The sequence below is a fragment of the Prosopis cineraria genome, unplaced genomic scaffold (genome assembly GCF_029017545.1).
Source record: "Prosopis cineraria cultivar Desert tree isolate PC_DT_omini unplaced genomic scaffold, ASM2901754v1 PC7, whole genome shotgun sequence".
In the NCBI taxonomy this organism is placed as follows: Eukaryota; Viridiplantae; Streptophyta; class Magnoliopsida; order Fabales; family Fabaceae; genus Prosopis; species Prosopis cineraria.
This window is the reverse complement of record NW_026555338.1, coordinates 32605414-32616106: the sequence shown is the minus strand read 5'-3', so window position 1 is coordinate 32616106 and position 10693 is coordinate 32605414. Positions and strand designations below refer to the sequence as shown.

At 31.2% G+C, this 10693-nt stretch overlaps 3 protein-coding genes across 3 annotated transcripts; 1 reads left to right on the top strand and 2 right to left on the bottom strand.

Annotated features, from left to right (window-relative positions):
* The first annotated feature begins 181 nt into the window (after positions 1-181).
* Positions 182-547, top strand: LOC129316751 (glycine-rich cell wall structural protein 1.8-like). The gene has a single exon (XM_054961134.1). The coding sequence runs from the start codon at positions 182-184 to the stop codon at positions 545-547; it is 366 nt and encodes a 121-aa protein (XP_054817109.1).
* Positions 548-3561: 3014 nt separating this feature from the next.
* On the bottom strand, positions 3562-7394 carry LOC129316750 (uncharacterized protein At2g29880-like). Its single transcript, XM_054961133.1, has 3 exons — positions 7288-7394; positions 4266-4613; positions 3562-4143 (listed from the first exon to the last, which is right to left on the bottom strand). Exons 2-3 carry the CDS (start codon positions 4608-4610, stop codon positions 3562-3564), a joined length of 927 nt encoding a protein of 308 aa, XP_054817108.1. The 5' UTR covers positions 4611-4613; positions 7288-7394.
* Positions 4899-6031, bottom strand: LOC129315747 (uncharacterized). The gene is made up of 3 exons (XM_054959755.1): positions 5660-6031; positions 5354-5579; positions 4899-5280 (listed from the first exon to the last, which is right to left on the bottom strand). Exons 1-3 carry the CDS (start codon positions 5945-5947, stop codon positions 5114-5116), a joined length of 681 nt encoding a protein of 226 aa, XP_054815730.1. The 5' UTR covers positions 5948-6031; the 3' UTR covers positions 4899-5113.
* Positions 7395-10693: the final 3299 nt, after the last annotated feature.

Below are 10693 nucleotides of genomic sequence, written 5' to 3'. Positions count from 1 at the left end.
ACTTCCAACGTTACGTCTGTCTAGCGCTTCCGCCTACCCCTTTCTTGCATTTGACTTCGTATCTCCTCCATTTCTCCCACTCGAAAACTAAGCTCTGCTGTAGGTCTTGTTTCATCTCTCTCTCTCTCTCTCTGTGGGTCTGCTTGTTTGTTTTCGATTGCGCTTATGAGATTGATACAGAATGTCCCAAGCAAGTAGTCGTTGTTCATCTAACGCGCGCGTTAGGAACAAGCAATTCCTCTGCAACAAGCTACAATATGTATTACTGGCTATCATTTTTGACATTGGTGGTGGTGGCGGATATGGTAGAGGAGAAGGAGCAAGCAGCGAATATGGCAGAGAAGGAGCTGGAGGAATAGGTGGAAGGCACGATGGATACGGAGTTGGAGGGGAGCATAGTGCTGGTTATGGAGGAGGAAGTAGTGGAGGCCATGGTGTTGGGGGAGAACATGGTGTCGATTATGGAGGCAGAGGCAGAGTAGAAAGTAGCAGAGGCTATAATGCTTGCTTGTTAGGAGTGTTCACAAAAAAAAAAAAAGAAGTTTGAAATCGGGACACCCTTATCCTCATGTTTCATCTTATAAAAAAAAAAAGTTAGGATTAAATTTTTATCTCCTTTCAAAAGTCATCCCATTTTATTAAAAATTGAGACAGGGTCGAGATAAAATTAGAATGTTTTGCTATTCCAATAAATTAGACAATGTTAGAAAAAGATCTAGCTAAGAATATTCATTAAAATTCTAAATCATATAATTTATTAAATTTAAAATTAAAGCAACATAAGTATATAAATCACAATAATTTAAAATCAATTATTGAATTACATTAATCACAACTACACATTATAATAATAATTGCAAGTGATTCCTAGGCTATAAGAGCATCAACAACAGATCAGTCAAACACAACATCAAATCATTATTCTTCTATTTTAGTTGAGATATGCTAAACTAATTACTCTTTTGAAAATAAAGCAAAAAATATAATATAAATAAAATTTATTAAATAGATATATATAAGAATAAATTATATTAATATAATTAATATATTATAAAAAAAGATATCGCCCTATTTACTCTATATCATTAAAATTATCGACATAAAATTTTTTAATTTTAAATACGAATTGCATGTATTGAAAATTAGTGCTATAACTAATATTAGTATAATTAATGTATTTAATACATATTTTTAAAATAAAAAATAATATATATAATATTTGGAACGGGACGTCCTAATGATAATCTCATGTCCCATCCTGTCTCGAATTCTTTTCCTGTCTCGTCTCGTAAAGCCTCGTTTTGATTATTTTTAGGTCGAAACAAGACTCATTTTAATATGATCAAGATGATATCAAATTAATTAAAATAGGTATAAGCTAAACACTCATAATGCTTGTTGGAGAACATGTTGCGAGTTATGGAGGTAGTGCAGACAAATCTGGATGCCAGTGGAAGATGGAAGGGGAGAGAGAGTAATAGAACTTGGATGGGCCCAACTGCAAGCTAAAGAAATGGATGTTAATTCTTGTTTAATTGTAAGGGTGAGACTGTCCCAAATTTTTTGTTCAAAGTTAAAAATGTTCAAAATTCAAATCACTCCTAAATTTATAATTTATAATCTAAATTACATAATAACTCATAAAAAATGATTGCTTTAGAAGATATAATAGTGGGGCCATTTGTTGTAGCTTATTTCATAAAAAAAATACTTATTTTTTGAAAAAAAATCTATTTTAAAAGTTTTTATGATATTTATTGAAAATTTTAAAAATAATCAAAATCTAAAAAAATATATTTTTGATTATTTGAAGAAGCTGCTTTGAGTAGCTTTTGAAACTAATTTAATATGGTAGATAAGAGAGAGCATTTCAAAGAGATAGGATACATAAAGATGTCATAAAATTTTAAAATAATATAATAATAAATTATTTTTATAAAATAAAAATCAAAGAAGATATTATAAAATTTAAAATAACTAACTAATAAATATTTTTTATTACTGTAACTAATAAAATAATGTCTACTTTTTATAAAATCTCTATAAAATAAATCTCTTTTTATAAAACCTCTAAACTATTTAAAAATTATTTATTTTTTAATTTTAAATAAATGAGGCCACTAGTATCTCTCTAGCTAGTATGGAATCAACTTGTTATGAAATATTCGCTCAAAATTAAGCTCTAAATGATTACTGTCTGATTCTGTATATGTTCATATTTTAACATTTAAATTTAGGATCAATGAAGAGTTTCCTTGAAATGCAATGATTACAACTGGAAGAGTGATTTTTTTATTACAAGAATTGTTTGTTAGATTAAATTTATTAAAAAAAATGAGCTGCCCATGTGGCATGTTTCTGCCAGCAGGAATGAGGTCAGCATGGAATAGTTAGTCAACGGAGAATATAGGCCCCGTTTGGTATGATTGAATAGTTTTTGATGGAATTGGAATTGGAATTGGAATCAGAATTGGAATAGAATTGAATTATAAAAGTACGTTTGGTATGTCAGAAAAATTAGATGGAATCCCTGCATTACTTTTGTTTGGTATGCAAGACATGGAAATGGAATTATACTTAAAAGACAAAAATACTCCTATATAAAAATTAAAATAAAACATAATAAAAACTTAATTGTGTATCAATTTTCTTATGTATTTTATATATTAATGAAATATTATATAAATCATAGATTATATTTGTAACTATTATTCATTAGCTTGGGCCAAACAAAAAGTTTTATCATCAGAGGAAACATTTTCTTGAAAATAAAATTGGCAATGGTTCCCATCCCTTCTACTTTAAAATAAATACACTAACACGTAGATTTAGAAAAAAAATGTCAAACAAATCAATTCTACTTCTTATACCAAAAAAATATTATAAATATATAAATTATATACAAATATTATATATAATACTATCTTATATATATATTATAACGTTTTATATATAATGAGCAAAAATATCATTCAACCTTTTATACTCCCTTTTTCCTTTTTTTGCTAGCATATGATAGCATTTTCTATTTTCATATTCAGTTTAGCAGGATCTCAAATCTAGACCAATATTGTTTCAACCATGCTTGAGAAATATAGACCTTGGGAGTTGAATTCATTCTATAACTCCATAAGAAATGATTGTGAATTTGAGTAGATCAGAAAAAAAAAAAGCTAGCAAATTAAACAGACTCATGAATTTGGCTAGAGAAAATGTAACTAGAAAGATTCATGCCTTTCCACCTCTTCCCATCACTAAGGATGAAGTTAACTATTTATCACATAAGTAGCATTTGTACAAAATGTCTGACTCAATTTTTTTGCCATATCTTCCAATGCACAATTTACCTACCATGGCAAAACCAAAAAATGAACTAAAGAAGTAGACTTGAGCACTTTACAATCAGACTTCCTATATATAAGGCAGCCACAACTATGTAATCAAAAAGGCTACCAACCATGACAGAGCCAAAAAAATATATCCATCATGGTTTACAATATAGACTTAGCTACACTATAATACCCAAAAAGAAGCAGCATATATGACTTACACATAACGCATTTATGCATAAAGTATTTTACGAACCACAGCTGCCTTAGCCTTATCTGGTAGGTTAGGAAATCCAACAAGAATTTTATCATCACCTATCATTTTAAGATATGCATCAGTGTGCTCATTGTCAGTAAGATCTTCAACCTTCAACAACTCATCATATAGAGCCTCTCTTCGTGCATCTAACATTGCTTCTCGAGCCAACTTGTCTAAACGAGCTCCTAATTGGGCAGAGGAATCCTTGATGTCTTGGGAAGTAGCTGCTAACATCTCTTTAAGTGCCTCAGTCAAAAACTCATCACGATCTTGACTAGTTCTTTTCCTTTTCTTAGACTTAGAAGTGCCAACATTTGTGTTTTCTGATGGATGGTCTGAGAATGTAATTGATGGATCCATCTCTAGTCCAATATCCACAGTATCTTCATCAACATTAGTAGCTATTGTATCAAACTCTGTATCAGCTTCAACCTCATGCACATCATTGCTTGAAAGTGACCCTTTTCCTACAGCTCTATCTTTTCCAAATATAGAGCATAGTGCATCAAAGAGAGGAAAGGGTTTGTTCTTGAAATGAGCAGCTTTTTTATGGCTCTACAAACACAAAATCACATAAAAATATCAACAGCTAGTAAGCTTACACATTCAAATCTGCATCAATATTTATTATAAGTATAAAAGCTGATATAAAAAATATTTTTCTAGTAAAGTTTTACCTTAACATACTCATCCCACACTTCCTTGTCTGCTGTGACACATTGTTTGTCGGGGTCCCAACCAAATCCAGATGTGTTTGAGCCATATAACATATCATATATGACCTGCCAACTAGTCTTCAAGGTCTTCAAACGAGATTGAATGTGAGGTACAGCTAGTATCTCGCATCCAGGTGACTTCTCCTCTATCATTCTTTGCAACTTCTTTAAACCTCCAGCCTTAAACCCATTATCTGCAACCAAGGTCCCATCATCACGAAGCTGAAGCAAGGATTGCACAAGAAGAGAGTCTTCCTCAGGTGTCCAAACATGATGGGTTGACTTTGTAGAATCGCCACCTGTCATGATCTTACTTAAACAGCAAAAATTATCATTAGTTTTAACATATCATAACACAATCAATTGCTATGAAGATAAAATATCATACATCACAATATTGCAAAGAAGGCAAACATCACTTAATAAAACCATTCATAATGTTGTCATTACACAAAACATACATCCACAAATTTTCAACTAGAATTCAAGTCACATCTAGATTTAGGTGTCTCTTCTAATGCTCACATACTACCCCTATGACTCATAAGTTCAACAAACATTTCATTTGCCAAGGTATCACGAAAGTTAGTCCATGCATTTGATGTCTCAATTGTTTGAATGTAAGGTATCTCCATATCATTGGTATTTGTCTCCAATGCCTCTATGTCAATATCCAGTGGATCATCTCCTTGTCGACGGATCAAATTATGAAGGAGACAACACGCTATGATAACCCGATTATGGACTTGAGCGGGGTAAAATGAAGGACTCCTAAGAATAGCCCATCGTAGTTTTAACATTCCGAAACATCATTCAATAACATTACGCGCAGATGAATGCCTCATGTTGAAGCATTCACGTGGAGTTAAAGGTTGCCGTCCATCCCTCCACTCACTTAAGTGGTATCGCTGACCTCGAAATGGGGCAAGAAATCCTTCACAATTTGCATACCCCGCATCAACCAAGTAATATTGGCCTACAAGAATAAAAGAAATTAACTTTAAGCTCATTACTACATTGATCATTACTAAAAAATAAATTAACATTACCTTGAGGCACTTTCAAACCATTCCTACGACTAATAGCATCTCGCAAAACTCTACCATCAGCAGCTGAGCCTTCCCAACCCGTTAAGACATATATGAATTGTCCATCCGGAGAGCAAACTCCCAACACATTAGTAGTTATTTCCCCCTTTCGATTTCTATATCTCGCTTTGTCAGCCATAGGCACCTTCACTTTAATATGGGTTCCATCAAGAGCACCTAAACAATGCTGAAAATGGCAAATAATTAATTAAAAGAACAAGTAAATTATATCATTAATAAAAGTTGTGAATTAAGATATGAGATTACCTTAAACCACCTCCATTTTTCGTCCATTGAATCCTCAGCAATTGGCTCAGGTTTCTTTAGAAGCTCTCGATTCAATTTCATCATAGAGGTTAAGACCAAATTAAAATACCTACTAATAGTTTCACTAGACCTCCCAAAATAAAATCGTATAACTCTATTTTTTAAATGATGTGCAAGGATATGCAAGAACATTGCCACTTGCTCATCAACTAGCATGTTTTTGGTTGGTTTCAAACCTCCTATAACATCAAGCATAAGACATAACTTGTCGAATGTAGCTCTATTCATTCTAAGCTGGTTATAACAAGTAATGTCACTGTTATACACCAAGTTCCGTAAGTGGACTCTATTAGCATAGAAGTCTACCGTATATGGCCTTTGACTAATACGATTCCTACGCAAGGCTATAGTGGTACAAATGGCAAAGAAACATTGATACATAGAGTGAAGAACATACATCCACCAAATCATCAAATGAACTATCACATCTCTCATTTCTGGATCCATAACTGTAGGTTATAAATTTTAAATATTAGGATAAAAAATTCTAAAACATCCAACAAATATCACTTTAATAGACTAGAAACAGTATAAAATTCTATTGGCAACAAAAACAGTATAAAATTCTAACATAAAACCCATATTTAATAGACTAGAAAATCATGAAACTCTAGTAAATCATCTTAAACTAAACACACATTGTGTCATACTAATTGTAAACAAGTTATAGATACAAAATCCACTAGTTATAGGCCTTTCAATATTAGATCCTGACCATGTGCAAGTAAGGAAAATAAACGGGAGAAACACTGAAATATGAGCTAGCCAAGTAAAGATAAACCAACAGTAGGTGGCAACAAAGTGGATAAGGGATCAAGAACAATTTGATTAGATGTATTGTACTTGAGATTGCGCTACAAAATTTTAGGGCAGTCCCATAATAAATATTACCAGAAACGGATTGCCCATTTGCAAAACCTAGTCAAAGAAAGAAGATGAAGGAGATTCAAAGATCAAAAATTTTCAGATAACTTTTGCCACAGAAGTAAACTCTCGTACACTACACTTTCTGGATGCATGGTTTTGTGACAGTCACACTGAAAGCAGTGGGAACCACCGAATATAAAAAAATTTGGGTGGTGGAGTTGAAGATGCCGACAATATAGGCATCGTGAAAATAAACAAGACGGTGAATTTGAATTACTGTGCATCATCTGTAACTGGAAATCCAGAATCAGAGGAACATGCGAATAGCTTCAAAGATGGTGATAAGGCATCATGGTGAAGCTAGTCTCCGGTGGATAAAATTAAACACAATCTTTTATTAGGACAGTCCCATAATAAATATTTTCTGAAACAACAGCCTACAGTAAGAAGTCATGAATACGGCAAAAACACAATCTTTTCCAGAATTCCAGAGGCTATGTCTCTTCCTTTCAATAAAATTCTCCGCCTTTCCAATCTTCTCCGCCTCCTTTCAAGCTCGTCATTCTCTATTCTCCTTTTTTTTAGTACTAATTAGTTTAATTTTCTTACCCAGAAAAAAACCTAGCTTAAACAGGGGAGGCGGCAAAAGGATATAAAATCACGAAAGAAAAAGAATGGAGGAGGGAAGTCGATTGCCATACCTTGGTCGCGAAATCCAAAATACCAGTCCAGACCGCGTCGTCCGTCGTCTGTCTCGTCTTCAATCTCGCCACAGCTCTCGCCTTCTCTCGTTCTGCAACAGCTCTCAGCTTTCTCTCCCTCTGTCGCGACCGAGCGTGAATGTGTGAGTGAGGTGAGGCCGTGAGGGTTTTATTTTTTTTTGAGGGCAAATTTGTCATTTTGAAATTTGTATGAGGGCAAAAGTGTCTTAAATATTACAATTCTATAGAATTGCTCCCAATTCCATAGATTTACATAAGGAATCCAATTCAGCTTTTTTTCATAGAATTAGGATTCCCAAGAATTACAATTCATATCTACCAAACATCACTTTATTCAGATTCCTATTTCAATTCTATTTCCATCTTCACAATTCTAACCTACCAAACATGGCCATAGGGATCGGAGGGCTCCCGTGAAATAATGAAAGTTTTTTCAATTTTTACCCCCCGGGGGGATCTTGCGCAGTAGTTGAGCCCAACGAGGTAGAAATTAGAAATTATACTTCAAAATTTTGAATCTTCCTTAATATTTAATTATATTTTAAATAATATTGTTTTTAATAAAATAATACCTATGTCCAAAAAAACATTACCGAGGCTTATCAAAAGAAAACCTACCTCGCTAAAGCTGCATGCCGTCATCGCCAACTACAAGGAGCATTTGAATATTTTAAAAAAAGTTATAATTTTATATTCATAATTAATTTTTATATATAATAAAAGCGTTTGAATATATTTTTTTATAAAATTATGATTTTTAACTCCAAAATTGATTGCTTTGGAGCATCCAAACATGCACAAGGTTGGAGGGATTAGATTTAGGCATTTGTGGTTTGGTAGAAGTATTTTGATAGAAATGAAAATTTCAAAAAAAATTAAATTTAAAAATATATTCGGTACTTGTTTTGGAAAAAAAATATAAGTTATTTTTTAAGAAATTAAATGTTAAAAAATATAAAATATTTTTAATATTTTGATATGTAATTAATATATTTTTTTATCAAAAGTATTCATAATAAATTTATTTATTTATATTTATTTTAAAATAAAATATTTTATTAAATAAGAATAAATATAAAAAAATAATATTAGTTTCAAAATAATTAACTATATTTCATTGAGTATGAGATTCAATTAAAAAATGCTTTATAATTTTTAAGGGTGGAGAGTATGAAGGAAATATTTAATGAAATCTTACATTTTATTGCGACTGATTTTGTTTTTCAAAGACATTTCTTAAAAACGCAATCTCTTACACATCAATTCCGTTAATTTAAGATTGTATCCCCGGAAGCTACTTTTAATAGAATAAGACAAATTACGTTACAATTACAAATTTTATTTAAAATATAAAGTAAAGAACATGCTCTCTTAACGTATTAAAAACAATCCACTTTAGTTGATCCACTTGTGTAGCTTAATGACTGGGTTATTAGAGTATTAGCTTTGGTATTATATATATTACAAATCAATTAAGAATCCATTTCAGCAATGACGGATCTAGGAGCCAGAGCTAGCAGGGTAGAATTATTTTTGGTGAGAACACAAATAATATATACTTGTAGCAAAATTTTGCCAATGTATATAACCATATAAACTAGTTATATTATATGCAGAAGAGTTGAAATTCCAACTCAAGCTACTTGTTTTAAATGATAATAAAAACCCCTACCTCAAAACATTAAATGACAAATTAAATATATAGAGATCAAAATTATTTTGAACTATATAAATGGCTTTAGTAAAAATCTAGAAAAAAAATTAAAAAATCAAATAAATAATTCCACTAAGAATATAAAAATTAAATGGTTTCAAAAACAAAAGTCTCAATAAATAAATAATCATTCATAATACTTAAATTATTCTAAAATATCAATACTCTCTCATATCCAGTTTCAAATTTTCATGATCTCAACCTCAACTTTTCTCTGCCCAATATTTTAAATTTAAAGTTCTAGATTTAATTATACTTTCTCTTTCTTTTCACAGATTTTGCATCTCAACCCCTTACGGCCTCATCTAAATTTTGGTGACTGTCACTTTATCTCTCTCTCTTTCTTTTCACAGATTTTGCATCTCAACCCCTTACGGCCTCATCTAAATTTTGGTGACTGTCACTTTATCTCTCTCTCTCTCTCTTCTTCTTCTTCTTCTTCTTATTCGGTATCACAGAATTGAAAGGGACAGTTTTGTTCATCCTCACATGCATATCAGTGTACCAACACGTATTGATTCTAACGAAAGCCTGTACTCATGGCATGAGACTTGTTTGACCCAAAACGAGAGAAAATTAAATGCTCGACTCTTGAGTTAGCATTAAATACCTAAAATAAAAATTACTAGTTGCCATGTGATAGTATGTTTTATTTTTGTTGGTGAACGTACCAGTGCTTCTTTAAGTAAGTAAGAATAATCGAATTAATGATTCTTCATAAAAAATTTTGAAAAATAAATTAAAAATACTAATTTAAATAATTACAAATTTTAAAGTTTCAATAATAGATATTTTTATTGGCGAAATCTTTATCATGACTTGTTAAATCTATAACATTACTTGTTAAAATCGTAATGTTATTTGTAAATTTATCAGTCCCTATTTAAATCTATAACTTGTTCAATGGTTGTATTAACTTGTAAAACCAATCACATTAATTTATTGTTAAAAGTCTTTTATTACTTGTTAATTCTCTAATGTTATCTGTTCAATCCATTATATTACTTGTTACTTACCTAACTATGAATCATTGCTTAACATGAGTTGATGTTCTAGCTGATAGAAGATTAAAAATCTTTTATTGCTTAACCTATTTTAAGTAGCATGGTCAAGTACAATCTAGTGTAAAATTTAAAGTGAAAAGTATTTTTCACAATATTTACAAGTTATTTTGGTGTTTTAACAAGTATGACATTCTGACATCACAAGTTCTCCAAAAATTTTCTAAGTCTAGTAATTTTTGACCAACCAACACAAGTTAATAGTTTTCCATTAATGTTATGAACTTAACAAGTCAAGTTATGAATTTAATAAGTCAGAGACTTTAAAAGTAGGGATAAATAGTAAAATAACAAAATTTTCATTTGAGGTTTTCGCATGCATGACATTTTCACGTCATGTAATTACGTACCACCAAAACAAGTTAAATAATTTAAAAGTAATGTTAGTGAGAAGCAAGGCCTGATAGGGATTTAATAATTAAATTTAGGGATTTATCAAGTAATATTGGAAATTTTACAAAAAAGGTTGAACGCTAAAATAACAAGTATTTCGCAAGTTCCCTCCTGACATTTTTCGAGTCTTGTAATTACTTACCAACACAGGTTAAATAATTAACCAGTATCCCAACCATAATGATAACTATGGCACAGGAAATTAAAAAGTTTCTAT

What these genes read in the sequence shown, in the direction of transcription:
- LOC129315747 (XM_054959755.1), bottom strand. Translation starts at nt 5,947, where the DNA reads ATGAATAGAGCTACATTCGACAAGTTATGTCTTATGCTTGATGTTATA. An exon ending in AAAAATGGAGGTGGTTTAAG is followed by an intron (nt 5,580 to 5,659) that starts GTAATCTCATAT and finishes TGCCATTTTCAG; the next exon opens with CATTGTTTAGGTGCTCTTGA. An exon ending in TGGTTTGAAAGTGCCTCAAG is followed by an intron (nt 5,281 to 5,353) that starts GTAATGTTAATT and finishes TTATTCTTGTAG; the next exon opens with GCCAATATTACTTGGTTGAT.
- LOC129316750 (XM_054961133.1), bottom strand. Translation starts at nt 4,610, where the DNA reads ATGACAGGTGGCGATTCTACAAAGTCAACCCATCATGTTTGGACACCT. An exon ending in TGTGGGATGAGTATGTTAAG is followed by an intron (nt 4,144 to 4,265) that starts GTAAAACTTTAC and finishes TTGTGTTTGTAG; the next exon opens with AGCCATAAAAAAGCTGCTCA.
- LOC129316751 (XM_054961134.1), top strand. Translation starts at nt 182, where the DNA reads ATGTCCCAAGCAAGTAGTCGTTGTTCATCTAACGCGCGCGTTAGGAAC.